Raw genomic sequence first — 22589 nt, 5'->3', positions numbered from 1 at the left:
TCAACAGAAGACTTTGAACTCATACTGTTTTACTGCTCAAATTACTACTAATTGCTCCATTATTAGCTACTAAAGGTTTTACTTAATATATAGTTTCTTGATGGTATATTTAGTAAGGTAAGAAAAGATACTATAACTTGAGGACAGAAAATTTGACTTTAGCTACATGAGGAAAATAATGTGAAAACAATAAATGAACCTGTATATAAAACTAAGGACTAAAGTATTAAGTTATCCTCATTCTTATATTTAAACACTAGGTGTAATACTCATTTAAATGTGACTTACCTGCAACTCAGAATAAGTTATTTCTAAATCTTTAATAAACTACAACTTCCTATTCCTGAAATTTTACTTACCACTACTTAACTATTTTTAACAATGATTAAAAGGCAAAACTATTTGGCATGAAACACAAACCTAAGAAAAGAAAGGAAGTGGTATATTACTATCAGATCCTGGTACCCTTTCTTAGTGGATCTAAAGAAACGTGGGCAGATTAGGTGGCATGTTTTTAGAAAGCTAAGGAACCTATGCATACAATTCTCATTATTTAATCTGGTTTTGAGTCTCATGACAAATTACATATAAGGGGTGCTGTTTGCCCAAATTTAATCCATCTCAGTTTATCACCTCCTAGGATGAGAAATGCTGCAAGAAAAATCAAAGGCAGAGTTTTAAAAAAGGACCTTTAATGAAAAATACAAAACATAATAATTGCATCCTTGAAACATGATTTGTATGTTCAGCAAGTCCTAAGAACTTCCTAATGTAAAATAACCCTGTTTGATATATGTGTATTTTTTACTTACACATACAATGAAACAAGCCTTATTTTACTTGACAGTAATATTTATGATGCTGACATCCTCATAGGGCTTATCTGTTTTGGGATTGACTTTGACATTGGAGATCCTTTGTACAACTTCCATTCCTTTAGTCACTCGTCCAAACACTGTGTGCTTATTATCAAGCCAAGGCTGCATTGGAGGAGAAATGGAAGATCTTGGTAAACCCAGATTCCTTAGATTACACCCTTTGGGTGAGCAAATTAAAGAGAATTTAAATTTATGCTTCATTTTTAAAATTTAAATAAAAGGATGTAGAGTTAATTTCATTTAGCAGCTTTTAAGAGTGATTTCCATAATTACATGAAAAAATATAAAAGCATAGTATGTTTAATTAGATATCTGCACCTTTCAGACTAAAGGGAGCGGAAGATGTTTGCTAAAGCTAAGTTTCTCTGCATGGCTTAATGAATTATGGCTAAGGCTTTAAAAGTTCTCTGCAGGAATCCTACCTGCATAATTAAGAGGCAGTTTGGAACTGTTTAAGCAGCACGTGCTTTCGTATTAGAGAGATGGGAGCTCAAATGCCGGCTCTGTTGCCTACTTGACCTGTGGCAAGTTAATCATGGCTCACTGTTCATTTCCTCATCTAGTTTTTAAAACTGGGTATAGTGATACTAGAAGTATTGTGACTATTACATGAGACTTTGTGCCTGATAGTAATTATAAATATTGTTCCTTTATTGCATGGTGCTTAATTCCAAAACATAAAGTTTAATAATTTGTATAATTTTGTGTAACTGCACAGCAAGAGAGCTCAATATTCTTATGCTGTATTTTATCAAATCTACACTGCCATTGATTATGAGCTGCATTAAAATTGAGAATTCATTTGCTCTAATTCCTCCCATTCTAAAGATAAGGAAACAGCCCCAGAAGTGAAATAATTTGTTTTCTGTTGTACAACTAGTATTGGCAAAGTTGACTTAAACTCAAGTGTCCTGAGTTACAGAAGTATTGTTTTACAAAATAAAATCCAATTTGTTTTACACTTTCTCATTTAAATTGTTTTCATTCTTATAACCTGGCAGATATAAATAATGGTAGACAATACTGCAGCTCTCTTCCACTGAATTCATTCTTAGATCATAATCTATGAATCTGTGGCTTATAGACAGTGCTGTTGTACTTACCGTTGGTACTACTGTTATGAAAAACTGAGATCCATTAGTATTCGATCCAGCGTTGGCCATGCTGAGTGTATATGGTCTGTCGTGTCGTAATGTTGAATGAAACTCATCTTCAAATTCTCCTCCCCATATGCTTTCTCCTCCCATACCAGTTCCTGTTGGATCTCCCGTCTGAATCATGAAGCCCTTAACAGGAAGTACACAAAAAACATTACACTTGTCCTTTTCTATATGCATGCTTTGGAATCTTATGTTTGAGAGTGTTTTATTTTTTATTTTTTTTTAAAGATTTTATTTATTTGAGAGAGAGAGAAAGAGAGAGGGAGAGAGAGCACATGAGAGGGGAGAGGGTCAGAGGGAGAAGCAGACTTCCCACTGAGCAGGGAGCCCGATGCGGGACTCGATCCCGGGACTCCAAGATCATGACCTGAGCCGAAGGCAGTAGCTTAACCAACGGAGCCACCCAGACGCCCCTTAAGAGTGTTTTACATTCAGTAAAATCTTAACTTTTCTTAACTGTCACTCTATAAACTGATTTTATTAAAACCTCAGTAAGTTATACTTTACTTTAGAAGATGTATTTCCATTGCTTAAACACGACCTTATTTCATTGAAACAAAACTGCAAAGATCTCCTCATTTATAGACATATACTGTCTTTCCCAATAATCTAATTAAAACCAATTAATACTGTAAGGAAGTTTCAGACCCATATAGTGTGCTAGGTTTTATAGAATTGCCCCACTTTTCTCTCTTCCCTTTCTCTAAAGACTCTGGATTGCCTGGTGAGTCATTTCACTAATTCCTTCAGAACCCCCAAAATCTGATTACCTCTCCTGTCATTTCCCCTGCCATTTCTGACCTGCCAGTTACCAAGAACTATATTACTGCCCCATCTATTTTATGGAACACCGCTCAACAAAATCCTGGGCCAAGTTCTTTCTGTTCTTCAGGTTTTAACGGTGGTTTTCAAAGATTAAGTGGCATCATGTCTCTTCTATTATTTAAAATCTTACCTTCTAGATCTAGACCTTATCTAGTCACCAGGTACAAGTAACCTTAGCTTTTGGTTTTATCTAAGCATGACTTTTTACTCAGTATCTGACCCCTGCTTTAGCTGCGGACAAAATATTGATGCAGTGTTTCTAAAAAGATACCAAGTTACTATTCCTGTGCTTGATTCTAGATCTGATATGACCATCCGTTTTTTTTTTTTTTTTTGGCTTCTATAGTCCATTTTTTTTTTTTAGGATGTTATTTATTTGACAAAGAGAAAGAGAGAGAGTGCACAAGCAGGGGGAGTGGCAAGCAGAGGGGGAGGGAGAAGCAGATAACCCGAGGAGCAGGAAGCCCGATGAGGGCTTGATCCCTGGACCCTGGGATCATGACCTGAGCCAAAGGCAGACGCTTAACCGACTGAGCCACCCAGGCCCCCTTTCCTATTCCTTTCTAATAAACTGATAATTGTGAGACAGGAAGATTCCTTAGGTTTAAACCTGTGGTTATGCAAAAACACACTATTCCTGAAATCATTTAAATTTTGTATCAACTTGGGGTGCCTGGGTGGCTCAGTCAGTTAAGTGTTTGACTCCTGGTTTCAGCTCAGGTCATGATCTCAGGCTTGTGGGATCAAGCCCTGAGTCAGGCTTTGCACTCAGTGGGGAGTCTGCTTCAAGATTCTCTCCTTCTATCCCTCTCTCCCCTGCTCGTGCTCTCTCTCTCTCTCAAATAAATAAATCTTTAAAAAAATTTTTTTGTATAACTTACCTTAATTATACGGTGAAATGTATGTCCATTATAATAACCATTTCTGCTATGAACACAGAAGTTTTCCACTGTCTTAGGGCACCTAGTAAGACACATGTTAAAAATATGAAATCTATTCAGGGCATCTTAAGACAGTTTACTTTGCAGTTGTGCTTAACGGTGTTTTCAGTATCTTCTGAAACTTTCAGGATAGTTTTTTTTCCATAACCTCTTCTAATCTTAGGATAAGCAAGAGTTGAAAGAGCATATAAGCCATAGTATATTCATATTGTTTAGTATATTATCTTTAGATCATGACTGCTTATTATATTTGAGTTTGACAGTATTTAAATTTCAAAGTCATTTAGCAGATTAAAAAATACAACTACAGTACCTTAAGATACATATGTTCACTGAACTTGTATAGTGGGTTCAGTTCCTGGGAAAGGCAATTTTCTTATAAAAACTATGTTATGGTACACTGACACAATTCCTAACGAAGGACTTACTCTCTGAAATGATATCTCCCAAATCTAATCAACCTTAAATGACAATCACACAAAGTATGAAGCTTTCCAAATAATGTTCACTAATCTCATGTGATGATTTAATAAGGTACATTATCATGTAATAGCTCTAGAGCTGGGAATAGAAGGGAGATACAAGAGAATACTGCAGGAAGTACATCAGGAGACAGGCTTAATAGTTGCATGGGTTGTGAGTACCTAAAATGAGATGGTCTTGGTGTCTAGAGTTGCCTAGTTCTTTGTTCATACCAAGGTACGTATAAAACAATCATATCCAAAATAAGTAAGTACTTTTAAGTAAAGGTGTAGTAAAAGATGTCATCTCTTGGATCAAGAATAGCCAGATATTCTACATGGCACTGCATGTTCATCTTGCAAACTTTTAAACTGTCCAGAATACACTTCTGCTTTTTTCAATTAAATGGCCTTATGTTTTTTGTTGGAATTTTTAAAACATACAGATAGCACTGGGACTAAATAAGAGGTAGTGGATGTCTAGCAAATGTCAGGAGGAAAAAATTATCCTCCCCTTAAGGATTTGCTTTGAGGATAAAGCCAGTTCTAACAACTGAGTCACAAAATTTAGTTGGGATGTGTAGCTAATGGTAATATATTTGTGTATCACTTATAGTTTACATTCAGCACTTTTGTAGCTATATGTTTTGTATTCATAATAATAAACCTATGAAGTATGTGTATAAAATTTCCCCATTTTCTAGAGGGACAGTTACCAGAAAGCTAAAGGTAGATGTTCTATCAAACACTTCAATTCTTTAAAATTCCTCAAGTTGAAATAATTTTAAGTTGCACAATTTCTTCAAATAAACACATTTACACTGGTGTTTAAGACAACAGAAATAGTACATACTCAACAGGAAAAAGTTTGATGTGAATGTCTCCCATACTTGTGTGGATAATGGCACTATCTGAAACTCGTTTAGGTCCTTCAGCTTGAGTAGCTGCCATGACTTCTTCTTTAGAAGGTTTCTCATTAAAAACATCTCTGTCAGAATCTGCACTTTTTGTATCTTCCGGTTCTCGTTTGGTAAACTCAAAAGAAAATTAAGAGAGTGAATGAATTAAATTTTCATCTGGTTAAAATTTATCAACAAGAAAATTTCATTTCTATTTATGGTATTTGAGAAAAGAAAGAATTCACATCAGAATAAATCCTTGTTTCAGGAATCACTTCCTATCACAGGATGTGTAATGCAGTTAAATTATTTTTACACTTGTCTAATATGAAAATCCATTTAATGAAGATGTATGATTTCAAATGGGATTTAATTTCTTTTTGGGTACAAATTTAACAAGATGCAGTTTTATTTGAGGTAGCTCTCTGCTTCTGCCAGCTAGTATGTCAAAACCTGTCACCTGTTGCTTGCTTTTCACTACTTAGATTTCCTGGGTTTGAATTCCAGCTCTGCTACTTACTAGTTACATGATCTGGGGGAAGTAAATTCATTTTTTCCATTTCTTTATTCATAAATGGGGATAATAATAACTACCTCAAAGAGGTGCCTGCTGTGAAGATTAAATGAAGGGATATAAAATGCTTAGAGAACAGTGCCTAACATGTAGACGATACTATATACATATTAATAATTGTTATTACAAAAGCAGAACCTGGGGCGCCTGGGTGGCTCAGTCGGTTAAGCGACTGCCTTCGGCTCAGGTCATGATCCTGGAGTCCCGGGATCGAGTCCCGCATCGGGCTCCCTGCTTGGCGAGGAGCCTGCTTCTCCCTCTGACCCTCCTCCCTCTCATGCTCTCTGTCTCTCATTCTCGCTCTCTCAAATAAATAAATAAAATCTTTAAAAAAAAACAAAAACAAAAACAAAAGCAGAACCTGGTGCTAGGTAGGCTGAGGATTCAAAGATGAATCAGAAATGCATCTTGACTTTCCTTCTTTTTTATTGCCTGCAAAGCCCCATCTGTTCTATCTAAACCCTGAAGTTTGGGAGAAAGAATGCAAATTTTGAGTGAAGTTGTAGAAATTTCAGGATACCTCAGGGTATTGGGAAAACTGAAAGAAACCTTTCAGTTGTTAAAACTTTGGACTTCTCTAAGCCTGTTTTTTGTTTTTTGGGTTTTTTTATTTGATTTTCAGTAAGTAGAAAATTTTTCTCCCAAGAAAGCCCTACCTGATAACCAGTTGAGTTCCAGGAAGTAAAACCAGTGCCCCAGGCCCTGTCTTGCCTAATGTCATTCCTGATCTACTTGTATAAATTCCAAATAAACAACCAAGTTAGGATGTTGTTGCCTTATCATCTTACTCTCCAGTTTTCAAAGGAATGGTGTGTCTGTTGTATGATTGATTGATTGATTGATTTTTAAAGATTTTATTTATTTATTTGACAGAGACACAGCGAGAGAGGGAACACAAGCAGGGGGAGTGGGAGAGGGAGAAGCAGGCTTCCCACCAAGCAGGGAGCCCGATGCAGGGATTGATCCCAGGACCCTGAGATCATGACCTGAACTGAAGGCAGACACTTAACGACTGAGCCACCCAGGCGCCCCTGTTGTATTATTTATTTATATGAATTTTTAGCTCACGTATTAAACTACTAAAGTTCAAATTTTGTAAAATTTTACTTTTATTTCATGATACTGGATTTGAAAAAAAGGATCAAAAATTTATATATATGTACACCATTTTACTGTTGCTTACGAATACGTATGTCTAATAAAATGAAAGATAATTTTGTTAGCTGTATAAAGATGCACAGTGACTTTTTTCTTTTTCTTCAATGATTATAAGGAACATGTATGATTTAATCAACATAAAAGTAAACTCTAAGGGAAGAAAAAGAAAACATAACTTGTTAAAGTTTTTGATAAAGTGAATGGAACATTAGTATCTGTTTTTAGTATATACCAAGAATTCCCTATTACAATTAACTTTTACCTTCAAAACAGTTAAATTACAGGTAAAAACAAGAAAAATTCTTTTCCTTGAATGTATATTAATTTTTAGCAAAGACTTTGATTATTATAAATAAAATTTTCATCTTAAAGAATGTATCCAGTTTAGGTTAAAAGCTTGGTTGGGATAAGCTGCTATTTCCTACATTTATCAAATGCTGGTAACCTGAATAGCATCATAGCTGCTTACAGTATATCAGATGAAAGAATGAGTATACTATAATGAGCCAGAGACTTTACCAAACTTTGTGAATAGTGAAGAAAACATAATGTCCTATATTTGAGAATTTTATATTAAGGAGGAGATGACAGGGTCAGAAATTAAAAAAAATAAAAAGGAAATTATTCCAAAAACTGTGACACACTGCATAAGCAAGCATACCTAATCAGACTTGATGTCAAGAGAAGGCTTCCAAACTGAGACCTAGTGAAAGTAGGGACTGGGGACAGGTGTGTGACTGGCAGAAGGAATAGCCTGTGCAAACGCCTTGAGGTAAACAAGGACATTCAATTATTGCAAATGGGATCAAGTTCAGTATAGTCAGTGTAGCAAATGAACTAAAAATGAAGAAAGACAGAAGAGCCATCTAATATAGTTGAGGAGCCATTAAAAGATTTTAGGCAGAGAAATAGCCAAATGTGGGACTTAGAAAGTCTCTGCAGTGTGAATAGAATGGTAGGGCAGAGGTCTCTACACTTAAGATTTTTTCTACTTGGCTTAACAGTTAGGACACTGCTACTCTTAGATAGCTTGGTAGTTTGATTCTGAGCCCAATGTTAGTTAACATGCAAAGTACTTGGACTACTGTAGAAAAAAAAAATTTCTCAGGAATATACACTTTTAAGGTAGCACCATTACAAGGGAGTTAAAAGGTAATAAAAAGAAATGTGCTTAGAGAAGGAAGTGTGCAAGTTCAGGGGAGATAAATTATGTTTCAGAATAAAAGATGAAAAATAATCTTTTGCAGGAGAATTTTAAAACCCCATAGCAAAACTATTATGGATGCAAAAATACTGTAACTGCTTACTTCCTAACATCTTAGACAACACAAACAGTTGTAGAAGCCAGGATGAAAAATTTTCAAAACAGGAGGGAAAACTACAAAATCAAGTCCTAGTTAAATATTCTACAATATTAATGTTTTAAGATTGTATTCTGGTTGTTTAGAAAGTCTGCTACTATTGCCAACATTCTCTTCAGTTGAAGGTACAAGCTAAGAAAATAAAAATCCAACCAAATTGGAAGAATTAAGGTCTATTTCCTAGTATTTCCGCATACCATATAAAATCTGTTCTTTTTGAAAGATGTACAAACTATTGTTGGGTCAGCTTGAATATTCTGAAGAACAGGGTTTTCAGAAGCTTTCATTTCTATAGTAGTTGCAGCACGATGTTTTTTGGCTATTCCCTGGAACAAAGCCAACTGCATCACTCTAATATTTTCTTGCTTGCCTAAGATGCGCACACACCTAGAAAATACAATGTTTTATACAATAAAATTATCAGAATGAACTCCAATTATAAAAACTTTATAGTTAAGAGGTAGGAATCAACTAGCCTTTATCCTTTACCTTTGTATAAAATAACTAGTGAAAGTTTTTTAAAAAGTGTTTCTCATCCCCCTCCCCCAAAAAGCAATGATTTTAAATTGGTAGGTGGCTGGAATTTTCAGCTTAAAAAAAATACAATCATTTAGTCATATAGTTTTAACCTATTCCTATCACTATTATTTTAATCGTTTTATAAGCCTTCGAAGATTCTATACTGCCAAGAACTACAATATAAATTTGTTTACATGTTAAAATGTACAGCACTAGATTTTTTCTCTTTAAAATATACTTTAAGTTCTTTTCATTTACATTCAGTGATAGTATCTGATTGTAGCTATTTTGTACTAAAACCAAATGGACTGTTTGCACAAAGGGCTTTTGTGGTTTCATGCATTTTAACTTCTGATTTTATGTCTAGCAGGATGTAATGCTGAATTCTGTGGTTAAAATATTTGGCAACATTTAACATGAACCAGGCTAATTTAAATCAATAAGCAAAAGAGAGACTGAAACTTGTTAAAAAAAAAAACCAAACCAACAACTTGAAACTATGCATATCTTTTTTCCATTTCTTTTACAAACATGAGTGGAAACTTTTTACATAAGATTATAAACAACCAAAAGACCACAGAAAAATCCAGTCAAAACATTTGGTTAAGTTTAGACATTTGGGACTATTCCACTTGTCCTGGAACAAACAAAACTCCCATTGTTTCCCTGACGGAGGAAATGGTCCCCCATAAATGAATGCACTTTTAAAAAACATCAAGCTTACCGGTTTGTTTCTACATTTATAACTTTAATGCCTAGCATTGTTCCATACAGCACGAAGTGTCCAGTTTCATCAAAAACTATGTTAATTAATCTCACTGCATCCACCTTCTCCAACTCACGTTCTACAGCCATTCGTCGGCCAAATTCCATGTCGGGTAGCTGTTGCCTCATCTGCTGCAGTTCAGTAAACATCTAAGAAGCAAACCATTTATTAACAAAAAAGCTACATGATAAGGAGAATGAGAATTTAAATAGAAGCACAGAACACATTAAGAGCCATTGAAAGTTTGTGTACTTATATGTCATCTTAAGGAGGATTCTAAATACTATAAGCAGGAAATAAAAAGACATTAATAAGTTAAATCATAAAAAATAGTATTTATGCTAACTGGTTCTTCTAATTAAACAAAAGTTAATATAACTACTGTTTTCTCTATTGAAACTATCTGCTGCCTTTTATAAGCCACAGACTAGTACCTTCCAATAGAAATATAATGGAAACCACATATATAATTTTAAATTTTCTAGTAGCTACTTAAACAAAGTAAAAACAGCTGAAATTATTCTTAATAATGTTTTATTCAACCGAATATTTCCAAAATATAATCATTTAAACTTTAGGGGCGCCTGGGTGGCTCAGTCGTTAAGCGTCTGCCTTCGGTTCAGGTCATGGTCCCAGGGTCCTGGGATCGAGCCCCACGTCGGGTTCCCTGATCAGCAGGAAGCCTGCTTCTCCCTCTCCCACTCCCCCTGCTTGTGTTTCCTCTCTCGCTGTGTCTCTCTCTGTCAAATAAATAAATAAATCTTTAAAAAAAATTATTTAAACTTTAAGCAATATTAAAAAATTGAGATGGAGCACCTGGCTGGCTCAGATGGCAGAAGATGTGACTCTTGATCTCAGGGTTGTAAGTTCAAGCCCATGATGGATGTAGAGATTACTTAAAAATAAAATCTTAAAAAAAAATTGAGATATATTTGTTCTATATTTCTTATATTAGGTATTTGAAATCCTGTATTTTATACTTTCAGTCCGTCTAAATTTGGACTAGCTTCAAATCAAGTGCTCAATAGCCACATATGGCTAGTGGCCACTATACTGGACAATGCAACTAGACTGTAAGGTCCCTGTACAGGGATCATGGGCCTGACATGATATAACAAGCCCTCAATTTTTGTTGAATGAATGAACTCTTATTATTTCACTAATTTATAAAGATTTCATGACATTTTAGAAAATGTTTCAAGTTATTTTTACAGAAAGGACAACACAGATTATCATTAGGTAAATGTGGCTTAGTGTAGATGAATATTTTTGTGAGTGTTCTGTAGTTTTGATATTTGGTTTTCTTTTCTTTAGATATTTGAAACAATTTCAGACAGGGTCACATCACAATTACTATGTATTATCATACTATAAGCTTCCCCCAAAATATGATCTTTCATTCAGTTTTCCAGATATTTAAGGCCTCAAGCAGCAGAATTTAAAAGTAGGTCTCCATTGGAGATGAAAAGAAACCAGGCTTATGTTCAATCTATTTTTTTTCATGCTTGCATTAACTGGAAATTCTGTTTTTCTAGATATGGAAAGAACAACAATGTAAACAACTCCAAAAAACAAAAGAAGGTATGTGTATTAGGCAACAGCAAGAAGCAAAGGTCTTACAAGACAGATAAAAAGCCTGGTCTGTAGGGTTTCTTGTCTCTAGTCTCTGAGACTGATAATTGCTTATTTGTATGCTAGAAATAGCCTAGATGCTGGACTACATTTTTGTAGTGAGGAACCCTTGATTATTTTGTTACAGATTCATTTTCTTTCTTTCTTTCTTTTTTTTTTTTTTTTAAGGTTTTACTTATTTATTTGAGAGAGAGTGAGAGTGAGAGAGATCACAGAGGGAGAGGAAGAGGGAGAAGCAAACTTGCCACTGAGCAGGGAGCCCAATGTGGGGCTCGATCCCAGGACCCTAGGATCATGACCTAAGCCAAAGGCTGACGCTTAACTGACTGAGCACCCAGGCACCCCGAGAGGATTCATTTTCAAGACTTAAGATTTGTAGATGGCCCTCTGCCCACATATAAGTATTTCATAAATGTTAATCCGACCTGATTAAGTACCTTGGTATCTTTTTACATATTCTAGCCTTAATACCAGGGCCCCTGTGATATTCATCTGTGTAGCCATATACAGCATATGCATATCTCATTAACTGTGAGATTCCACACATTTACTACCACTAGCATTCTAACTAAATTACTTGGCATTTGTTTTTGTTTTGTTTTTGTAACCTCTCTCATTCTGAATGTCAACTTCTGTCATAAGCTTTACTACTGACTTCCTCTTACCATCTCGGCCCTTTGAGTTCAACAAATGTTGAAGACAGTGATGAAGAAATAGAGTGGGCTGAACAGCTCAGAGTATTCATGTTAAGAGATTTATATCCAGAGACTGTGTTTTTAAATGTTTCTTTTCCTAAGGAATCTTCAAGGAGCTGCAAGCTGGTAAAGAGACTTTAAGTTATATTTAAACTAATATTTAGTTACCATCTACCTAAAGAAGAAAACATCACAAAGGAAGTTTTTCTCCTTTTCTTAAAAGTATAGTGGAAAGCTATTCTCTTCCACCAAGAAAATGAATCATGAGGATGATTTGACTAGCAAACAGATCTTCCTATTTGTCTGGATTCATACTACTTCAGGCCGATAATCCACCCAACTTATTGCTACTTGCCACCAAACAAGAGTGTCACTAATAAGAATAACACAATTTAAGACCTTAATGCAGGGAATCTAATATAAACTGGTCACTACCAAGACTGTAGAATTGACATTGTCATACAATAAACATTACTGCTACAAAGGTTCAACCCACAGACTCTTAGAGGATTCAACATACCATTAGCAGTTAGAGAACACTTCAGGGAAACAGGTAGTGAAACCCAAATTTCCACAAAAAACAGTTAACTTTGCATGGATAGAAACTCTTATTCTACAAGTACATGCTTTAACAAATTCTTGTTAGCAGTTATTATGTGTCAGGTATTGTTCTTAGTGCTGGAGATACAAATATGAACCAAAACAGATAAGGGACCATAGATCACATAGAGTTTAATCTATGAGGGGTTGACATGTATTAATAAAAAATAAGACCATGCCAAATGCTCTACAAGAAAATAAACAGAGTGATATTAAGTCACATAAAAAAAAAAGTTGTCCCAGGGCCTCCTGGCTCAGTTGGTTAAGCATCCAACTCTTCGTTTTGGCTCAGGTTGTAAACTCATGGGTGTTGTGATCAAGCCCTGAGTCAGGCTTCACACTGAGCAACGGCAGAGTCTGCTTGAAGATTCTCTCCCTCTGACCCCCACTCAGGCTTGCGGGTGTGCTTACGCTCTCTTGTGTTCTCTCTAAAGTAAATAAATCTTAAAATAAAAAGTTGTCCTAGATTAGATGAACAGTGAATTCCCACAGGAAGTGACCCTTTAAATAAGATTTGAAGGATAAGTTCAACTGGTAATGGAAAGAATGGGGGAGGGGTGACTCCAGGTAGCAGGAACAGCATATGCAAAGGCCCTGTGGCGGGAGACATGGTCAAGAAACTGAAAGAAGGCCTAAATGGCTAGAGTAAGAGGCAGGGAGAAAGGTGATTTATAGTAGGGTAGAGTGGTAGGCAAAGGCCACAATAAGGCAGGCCATGAATTTGGTCTTGATCCTAAGAACAGGAAGTCACAAAAAGGTTCAAAGAATGACACGATCAGATATATACTTTAAAAAAATTGCTCTGGGTGCAGCGTCGATAACAGATTAGGAGGAATCCAGGACATAGGCAGTAGGCCATGAGATAGTCTAGGCAAAAGATCATGAGCTACAGTATGGACAGCTGTGCTGAAAGGAAATGAACAACTTTAAAGCATATTTAGAAAGTAAAATTGACAGGATTCATGATGAATTTAAAAAAGAGGGGTAAGGAAAAAGAGTTAAAAAGTTAAGGATGATTCAGGTTTCTTTGGCTTGTGCAAGCAAATGGATATTGGTACCATTCATGAAGACAGCAAAACAAAACCAAAAAAAACCCCCCCAAAAAACCCCCCAAAACAAAACAAAGGATAGCACCAGCTCTGTTTGCAATAGAAAGCTGGAAAAATCAATTTGGGAGTTGTCATACGAACAGACAGGAGTGAAGAGAGTTAAGAAAAGGCTAAGAAAAAAGTCTAGAATGAGTTTTGAGGAGCTTAAGAGGATGAAACAAACAAAACTAAACTAAAAACACAGCCATATAAATATAAGGATAATTGGCTCAAAAGGTATCACATCACAAACCTAGGGAAGAGAGTTCTGAAGAACACTGAAAGACAGCAGACAGTTGAATAATATCTTCAATGTGCTAAGAGAAAATAACCATCCATGTAAACATCTACATCCAGAAAAAATATCTTTTAAGAAATAGCACAAAATAAAGACATTCAGGAAAGGAAATAGTCATTAAATTTATATTGCACTTACACTTAGTGATTCATCAAAGACTCTCATGAGTTTTCCAGTTAAAAATCTGAAAATTCTAACTTTTCTATCAGAACCAATAGTAGCTATTTTCTTCCCATCAGGTGAAAAACATATGCTGGTTGGATAAGCCTTGCACTTGGCAAATTCATATAAATCTGTGTCAGTTTTATATTCCCAGTTCACATTTTTGGGGAACTTATATTCATGAGGAGGCCCAGTCCAGTATTCAATCATCCCAGATTTATCAGAAGACACTACTGCTTTGTAAACTGCATTCAGCCGTATCTGAGTAAGAGGTGATGTATGGAGTTTGTCAAAAATATGAAGTGGCTGGTTATCTCCTCGACCATCATAAATGAAAATTTTTCCTGTGCTCTTCTCAGAAGCAGCAACTGAAGATATGGCGTCCCCTGGGCAATAGATCCACTCACACTGTCCAGGAAAATAGCTAAAATATTTAAGAATTGAGGGAAAAAAGAAATCAATACAAATAAGCATCCTTATCCACCCTCACCACCAGAAAAATGTCCTGGCCAATGATTTAGTTAGTTTTGGATTCCTTGCTCAAAGTAGCAGAGAGATAGAAAATGGGAAGGAACAACTAAAAAAAGTTACCGATTTTTCTCTTTCTGACCTCATTAACGTAATGGTAATAACTTCTGAGGATTTATCAGACCACAAGGAGAATAGCATATAGCAGATCATTTACTTCTCTTGGGTAGATAAAAAAACCAGATCAGACCTGAACCTTAAAATATTCCAAGGCATTGCCTTTTGGATTTCTGTCTGTGTCTCAGTCTATGTATAACTTACTTTTAAATAGTTTAGCATGTAACAGTATACTTGATAAATCCATCCTTGAAATGTTTAAAATTAAAATATTTTAGTTATGACCGTGATCAAAAGAAAAACATTTTGATATCACATTCTCATTATTAGTAACTTGATCTTAAAACTATAAAGTTTGAACATGCTACCTGATGAACAAAGTGTAAAAGGACTGGGACAAATTTAATCAATACACCAAACGTACACACTCAAATGAGTGTTTTCTCCTTCTAGGCAGTCAGTTTGAGACATTACACAGTTATTCCAATGTTGGTGCTGATGCTCAAAACTTTTTTGGAACTTCTCAAAAGTTTTTTAGAATTTCTACCAAAAGTTAAAAAAAAATACTCTTTCAATATCCTCAAAGATGGCAAAGGTTCAACATTTATCAAAAGATTTAATTTTAAAAAACAGCTAGTGTGGGTAAACAAAGCAGGGGAATAGGACAGATAACCAAAAGATATTGCTATTTCTAGTCAAAAATAAGTTCTGACCATAAGTAATGAGACTGATTTCCTTTAGTGGCTCATAAACTGGTTTTGAAGGAAATTCCAAAAGAAATCCTATTAGGTAATGAACTGTTGTCCTCCTCCCCCCACCATTCATATGTTGCAGTTAACCAAGGTGATCGTATCTGGAGATAATTAGGAGGTAATTAAGGTTGAATGAGGTCATAAATGTGGGGCCCTAATCCCATAGGCCTGTGGCCTGAGAAGGGAAAGCAAGATACCATTCCTCCCTACATCCTGTCCCCAAAGAGAGTCCTCACCACAAATTAAACCCTGCTGGAACCTTGATCTTACACTTTCCAGCCTCCAGAACTCTGAGAAAATAAAATTTTATTGTTTAAGCCACTTAGCCTATGGTCTTTTGTAATGGCAGTCTGAGCTAAGACAAGTCCTAAAACTTTTTGACAATGCTATGATTTTAAAGCTGACATTCATTTAGATATATATAAATTCAGTATGGTATATAAAGAAAGACATGCTTAAAACAAAGTATTCATCTCATTCCTGTACAGTCTAACCACATAGTTGGGGTATCAATATACTTCAAAGTTTAAAATCACCAACAAATCACCTCAATTCCAAAATGTATATAAGCCTTATAAGACACAATACATATGACTGAAATAAACACAGCAAGGGAGTTAATTCTAAGCACCAGTATATTAGACATGATGGATCCTTGTTAATTAAGTAATGTTAAATGGATACAATGAATCCTTGTTATGATGCTGTTTAAAAACTTCTGTGATTAATGACAAAACCACAGCAGAAGCCTCCAAAGAGATCATAACAAGGATTCATTTCTAATTTTCCTAAGCAAAATTCAAAGGCAAATTTTTTAATGGAATGGCAATATATTCTGTTTAGAAATTTCTACAAAATGGTGAAGTTTAGTTTAAAAATTATTTTGCTAAGTTAAAAAATATATACTTTAAAAAAAGACTCACCCAAGCTTCAGCATATTGATCATGTCAAAGTTCACTACATCAAACACCTTCATTGCTTTATCATCACCCACAGAACAGAACAATGCTCCCTCAGAGCTAACTGCAATACTCTCAATAACTCCTATTTAAATAAATCAAATTAAAACACTCTAGTAAATACCAATGAAACAAATATACATGATTCAAAGAAAAAAAGCAGTTTAAGAGAAACTTTAACCAATACAATTTAAGAGAGCTACACAAACACATCCAAACAGAAAGTGAAATTCTTACCCAGATGACTACGAAAATGTTTAACAAATTCAATTCCCTCTTCTATTTTTTTCCAGAACTTAACATGTCCATCATGACTGGCAGTAATAATAAAATCTGTCCTGCATATATAAAATTGTAAAAGTTACTTTGTAAAACAGATGAATTACTTAGTATCCCCAAAGCAATCATTCATGAGACTTTTTGACTTTCAAAGTAGGTTTTTTAAAAAATATCTTCCTTTATGAAGACCACTATATGACATATAAAAAAATATCTTCCTTTATGAAGACCACTATTGCAAATTTTGTAGTTCCTTTCTGGATATCATAATAGTTGCTGTGGTACTAATTTTAATCCCAAAAACTAGGATCAGAATTGAGCTAGCACTTGACATTAAAAAAAAGAAATTTCACCAGTAATCACTAGACTTGGGCGCCTGGGTGGCTCAGCTGGTTAAGCAACTGCCTTCGGCTCAGGTCATGATCCTGGAATCCCAGGATCGAGTCCCGCATCGGGCTCTCTGCTCAGCAGGGAGTCTGCTTCTCCCTCTGACCCTCCCCCCTCTCATGCTCTCTCTCTTTCATTCTCTATCTCTCAAATAAATAAAATCTTTAAAAAAGAAAAAAAAAAAAGTAATCACTAGACCTTAGGGCCCATTAATGCTAAGATCATCCTATAGGCAGTGTTTTCACAAGGAAAATTATACTAGTTTTCAGAAGTTGATAAATCATTAAATCTCAATATATCCCTTCTCTATACAGCAAAGTTCAATACATTTGTTTTGTATCCTATCCAAGGTGTTTGGTTAAGTATCTGAAAGATTTTATACAGAATAGTCTCCCTTGTAAGGTATATAAAAATAGAAACCATTTATTGAAATCCAGAATATGCCAGGTACTTTACACATCTTACCTTGAATGCATTTCTTGTATGATATAGGAAAGAGTATGTAGGCCTTTATTTAACTTAAACTGTTTTTTTTTTTTTAAAAGATTTTATTTATTTATTTGAGAGAAAGAGAGAAACAGCATGAGAGGGGAGAGGGTCAGAGGGAGAAGCAGGCTCCCCGCTGAGCCGGGAGCCCGATGTGGGACTCGATCCCAGGACTCCGGGACCATGACCTGAGCCGAAGGCAGTCGCTTAACCAACTGAGCCACCCAGGCGCCCTAACTTAAACTGTTAAGGAACCTATGACATTAAACAGAAATCCACAGTATCCTAAAGTTACTTCTACAAATCCTCCTCAAAACTGAAGCATTTTTATAAAACACATTTTTCAGAAAGAAATTAAAAAGATGTGATAGACTTACTTGGTGCATACCACATGGGTGATGACATCTCTATGCATATAGCTGCGTTCATACATAGATGCACTGGGGAGGTTTTCAAGATAGACTCTTTCAAATTCCAAAACTGAGGGGAAAAAAAGGAAATAAAAATGTATTTTTAACTGGAACTATTTACTATTTTGTACTTAAGATTTTCTAAGTTCTACTTTGTACATTCTTCTAGATTTTCTTAAATTTCTCTCAATTCACATGTAATGAAAAAAAATTTAGTGTTACATCACTTGTTACTTCTATTATTTCATAGTAGCGAATAGTACCATCATTTAGTCATGACAGGTTCTCAGGTATTATATAGAGGCTTGACTGTCCCCAGAACTTAAGAACTGAGTGATTCTGGCTTAATATGAAGGTTCCATTAAGAAACAGAAACCTTAAAAAAGTTTCATGAAATTATCACAACCATCTTTCCAACCATGTAGAGTCAATTATTAGTTCTAATTTAAAGTAACAAGAGGACAGTGGCCACTTAGAAGATGTCTGTTTATCTTTAAGGCACTAATCCTCTTTGAAGTCACTGATACTGGGATTAGAGCAGGTAAACATGTTAAAATACTAAATAGATTTTTAGAGCTGAAAAAATCCTGGAGTTCTCAACTTTTCCCAGGGACAAAACATTTTTAAGAGTGTTAATCTGAGGAAATACTGATTTCATTACAAGAGCTATGAACAATTTTACCAGCAAAAATTGATATATGCATATCTAGTAAAATAATCCAATGATGGCCAAACAGGACTATAAAAAGTTGCTACATTAAATATGAGATGTTTCATAGTTTTTCCTAACTATAATGTATGGCAGACTCAAACTTGTGCCCAATGAACTCCTTTCTCCTTCATTTTTAGTAACAGAACCCCCATTTTTATATGGGCATATTGACATCATTAAGAGGACCTTTCTCACCTTCTCCAGAGTTAGGTGTTACCGTATGTCAATGAGCAGTGTTGTCGGACAATGAAGAAGTCTCCTTAAAAGTGTTCCCTTCTTCCCTTCCTCAGTCCTACAACTTGGAACTGGGATAACAGCACTGTTATTCTAATAACAGCCCTGGGACAAAGATGAGGGCCATAACCTAGTGATGTTAGGGTAGAACGCTGGGAAGAGCCTAGGTCACTTTGGAGCCTCTATACCAATCCTAGACTCTTTACTTTGGGACTCCTTTTACACATGAAAGAAGTATACCTCTGTCCTTTTTAATGTTATTGATTTTTTGGGTCTTTATGTAATTGGCAGCTTAATATAATCCTATCTGATACACATTCCTTTTGCTGTTTGTTAGTTTACTTGTTGAGCAGATATTTACTGAAAACAAAATAGTTACAAGGCCCATGGACATGAAGAACACATAACTCCTGTCTCTGAGAAACCATGAGTTTAATTAAAGGTAGTGTCATATAATAATTTATAATATCTTTCTGAAAATGAATACAAATATCCAGTGTCCAAAGAACATGTTCTATTTCTAGAACTATATTATCAAACTCCTGTCTTTTTATTTTTTTTTTAAGATTTTATTTTTAAGTAATCTGTATGCCCAATGTGGGATTTGTATTTACAATCCTGAGATCAAGAGTCGCATGTTCTACCGATTGAGCCAGCCAGGTGCCCCAAACTCCTGTCTTTTTAGATAAAATCTTCAATGATATTTTTCTAATGTTTCATACATGTTTTTTTAAATTTCAATTTTTTCTTCAAACCGAATACTATTGATTGGCTTAAATACAAAGAGCATCTACTTAAGGGCAAACATTTTCTTTCTTTCTTTTTCTTTTTTTTTAAAGATTTTATTTGTTTATTTGACAGAGAGAGAGAGTACAAGCAGGGGGAACAGCAGGGAGAGGGAGAAGCAGGCTCCCGCTGAGGAGACAGCCCAACATGGGGCTTGATCCCAGACCCTTGGATCATGACCTGAGCAGAAGGCAGACGCTCAACGAGCCATCCAGGCGCCCCTAGGGCAAACATTTTCACACCTAATTATTTCTGTCCCTGTCAATTAAGTTTTATAAGATCTTTGTCTCTTAACACTAATATCAGCACTTTTATTTTTTTTATTTTTCCAGAGAAAGGACATATAAAAATATTCTAATGCAACAATTAGAGCATTAACTTTGTCATATTCATTCACTCAATAAATACTAAGTGAACACTTGCTATGTGCAAAGCACTGTAGCAAGCACTGAAGCAAAGTAGGAATGGACTTTGCTTTTATAAGTTTACAGTCTAAGCACTGGAGAGGAACATTATCAATCACATGAATAAATACACAATTTTAAAATGTAGCAAGTGCAATGAAGAAGAAATTGCTGTGGAAACATTTAACAGAAAGACCTAACAGTAAAAAAGATAATGTACTTTAAAAGTGTCAACGTAGTGTTCAAAAAATTGGCTTCTTCAAAATTTGGATACATAAAATTTGAAGGTTACCTGTAAATTCAGCTGTTAAATATTACCTCAGAGTTATGATCAATGTTCTTCAGAAACCTGACCCAAACTGGAGAAGTCACAGGCTTTACAGAGGAGGTGATGGCTGAAGGTGAATGCTAAAGTTGAGCAAGTTAGCCAAGTGAAAATGGTTGAGGGAAATCATTTGGTATACACCATAACATCCTGGTAGGCATTCAAATAAGAAAAAAAGCATGCCCCATTCTCAAGTGTCTTAATATGGCAGGAGTACAGAGTAAGGAAGACAGACAAAGTTAGGATAGAGAAGCAGTGGATAAGTTTTGGTGAGGTAAAGAGAGATCATGTCATGAAGAGCCTTGTAGGCCATTTGGGGAGTTTGGACTTTGTTTTGAAAATAATGAGAAATCACTGAAGAGTGTGAAGCAGAGAGAATGATAAAGGTAAGATGTGAACTTCCAGAAAAATCGTATTTTAATCGTCTTACACGTTTAAGAAAGACATTTTACAGAACAACTTTTAAAATAAGAAAATTTAACTTCTTTCCCCACCCTTTTTATTTGATAAAACCTGGTCACTATTCCACGAAAGTAGGAAAATACTTCAGGCCTTTGTATCTCCTGCGTGTGGTTTGAAAACCACAGATCGCCGGTTTTAGATGAAAAATTTGTGATCCAGGAAACTTATGTAACTTTCCCAGGTGAAAAAGGGCGCCTGGGTGGCTCAGTCGTTAAGCATCTGCCTTCGCCTCGGGTCAAGATCCCAGGATCCTGGGATCGAGTCCCATATCGGGCTCATTGCTCCGCGGGAAGCCTGCTTCTCACTCTCCCACTCCCCCCTCCTTGTGTTCCCTCTCTGGCTAGGTCTCTCTCTGTCAAATAAATAAATAAAATATTTAAACAAACAAACAAAGTCATTACTGTAAGAGTCAGGATTATAATCATCTTTACCTACTCTTTACGATTCTAAATAGGCACCGCTCTCTCGCCCCCTCCCCGCGCGCCCCAACAAACTCACAGCATTCCTGAACTAAGAGCCTTCAAGAAAACCGGACTCTCTTTCACATCTGCTAAACGCAGATAGAAATTCCAACCTCATATGCCTGCTGTAGGGATTAAATGAGAGGCGCCTAGCACATAGCAAGTAGTGGCATAAATTAGCTTTAGCATCTATTAGAACACATTAACACATCCGTGATTAACATTGTTACATATTATCAAAAAGACGCTGTACTCAGCCCAAGTCACTATTTCGGGGAAACGTGCAAGTATAGAATGGCCAGCAATCAGAAGATCCTCCGTTCTGAGGGCACGAAACCCCGCAATCACACACCATCCGTTTTTGGGGTCTGGTTTGAAATCTCCCAGTCGGGGCACGCAGATTTCAACTCGCCCTGTGCCTATCTCTGTAGCTACCTTTCCTCTTCTTGGCCAATGTTGCCTCTACAGGTAAAGGCCCAACCCAGCGCTCTTCATTTTCCTCTTCGTTCTCTTGGGCCACCGCCACTACCACTGTCAGCTCCCTTTCGCTGAGTTCTGTTTTTTCCGGTTCCTCCTGGTCCCTGCGCCTTCTCCTTCTCAGCTGTGAATCGCTACCACCTTCCGACGCCATATTGCCCGAATTGTCACAAAAGACGCGACACACACACAGCTCTGCTACCAATCTTAAAAGCGGCGCAGCTTGCCCGTCAGCGGCCAAGCGAGTTTCGGGATTGGCTGGGGTGGGTAGGAGCAGATCCAATCAGCAAGCAGCGCGCGCAAACGTTCTAGGCCAGGAAGCCTTGCTGCGCCCGGCGGAGAAGACCTGAAGTCCGTGGCACTGTGGTGGTAAGAGATAGGCAAGGGAGAGCGCCTTAAGGGTTGAAAACTTGCCGCTGGGCCTGGCAGGTCCCAGGATGTGAAACTGCAGCCCCGATGGTGGGACCCTTACCTCACGGGAATTGTTTACCGGACGTCCAGCCAGTCATTGTGACCGGCTCTTCTCCCGCTCTAGAAACGCCCCGGGTTAGGAGAGATGGCGCGAGGGGCCCGGAATTGAGGGAACTGGTTAATTTGCGGGCCTCCCTTCAAGCTCTCCAAACTGACTTCTTGCTTGAAGAGCGGGGGCGGCGGGGGCGGAGAGAATTATGTACTGTATTCTTTCAAGAAAGTAAGGTAGAGAAAAAAATGTTATTAAAATCATAAAGAAGAGAAATACATTTTCAGTACTGTATGTGTATTTACTGGAAAAAAAAATCCTTGTATCAGTGGACCTGCGCAGTTTAGTACTATGTTGTTCAAAGGTCAACTCTATTAGTTTCGGGTGGACATC

The 22589-nt window shown here is 36.3% G+C and overlaps 2 protein-coding genes across 2 annotated transcripts in view; one reads left to right on the top strand and one right to left on the bottom strand.

The window, feature by feature from the left end:
- Nucleotides 1-672: 672 nt before the first annotated feature.
- Nucleotides 673-21918, bottom strand: PPWD1 (peptidylprolyl isomerase domain and WD repeat containing 1). The gene is made up of 11 exons (XM_045895521.3): nt 21695-21918; nt 17843-17945; nt 16551-16651; nt 16278-16398; nt 13994-14441; nt 9501-9691; nt 8455-8644; nt 5119-5300; nt 3745-3826; nt 1982-2164; nt 673-980 (listed from the first exon to the last, which is right to left on the bottom strand). Exons 1-11 carry the CDS (start codon nt 21888-21890, stop codon nt 837-839), a joined length of 1941 nt encoding a protein of 646 aa, XP_045751477.1. The 5' UTR covers nt 21891-21918; the 3' UTR covers nt 673-836.
- Nucleotides 21905-22589, top strand: part of CENPK (centromere protein K) — a 41876-nt gene continuing 41191 nt past the window's right edge. The window contains exon 1 of the mRNA XM_045895501.3: nt 21905-22105. The gene's annotated coding sequence lies outside the window, so the exon portion shown is untranslated. The remainder of the gene's footprint in view (nt 22106-22589) is intronic.

The sequence above is a fragment of the Mirounga angustirostris genome, unplaced genomic scaffold (genome assembly GCF_029215605.1).
Source record: "Mirounga angustirostris isolate CCGP_5_RB_7025 unplaced genomic scaffold, mMirAng1.0.hap1 SCAF_7, whole genome shotgun sequence".
Lineage (NCBI taxonomy): Eukaryota > Metazoa > Chordata > Mammalia > Carnivora > Phocidae > Mirounga > Mirounga angustirostris.
The sequence above is the reverse complement of the archived record's forward strand: the minus strand, read 5'-3'. Positions and strand labels throughout refer to the sequence as shown.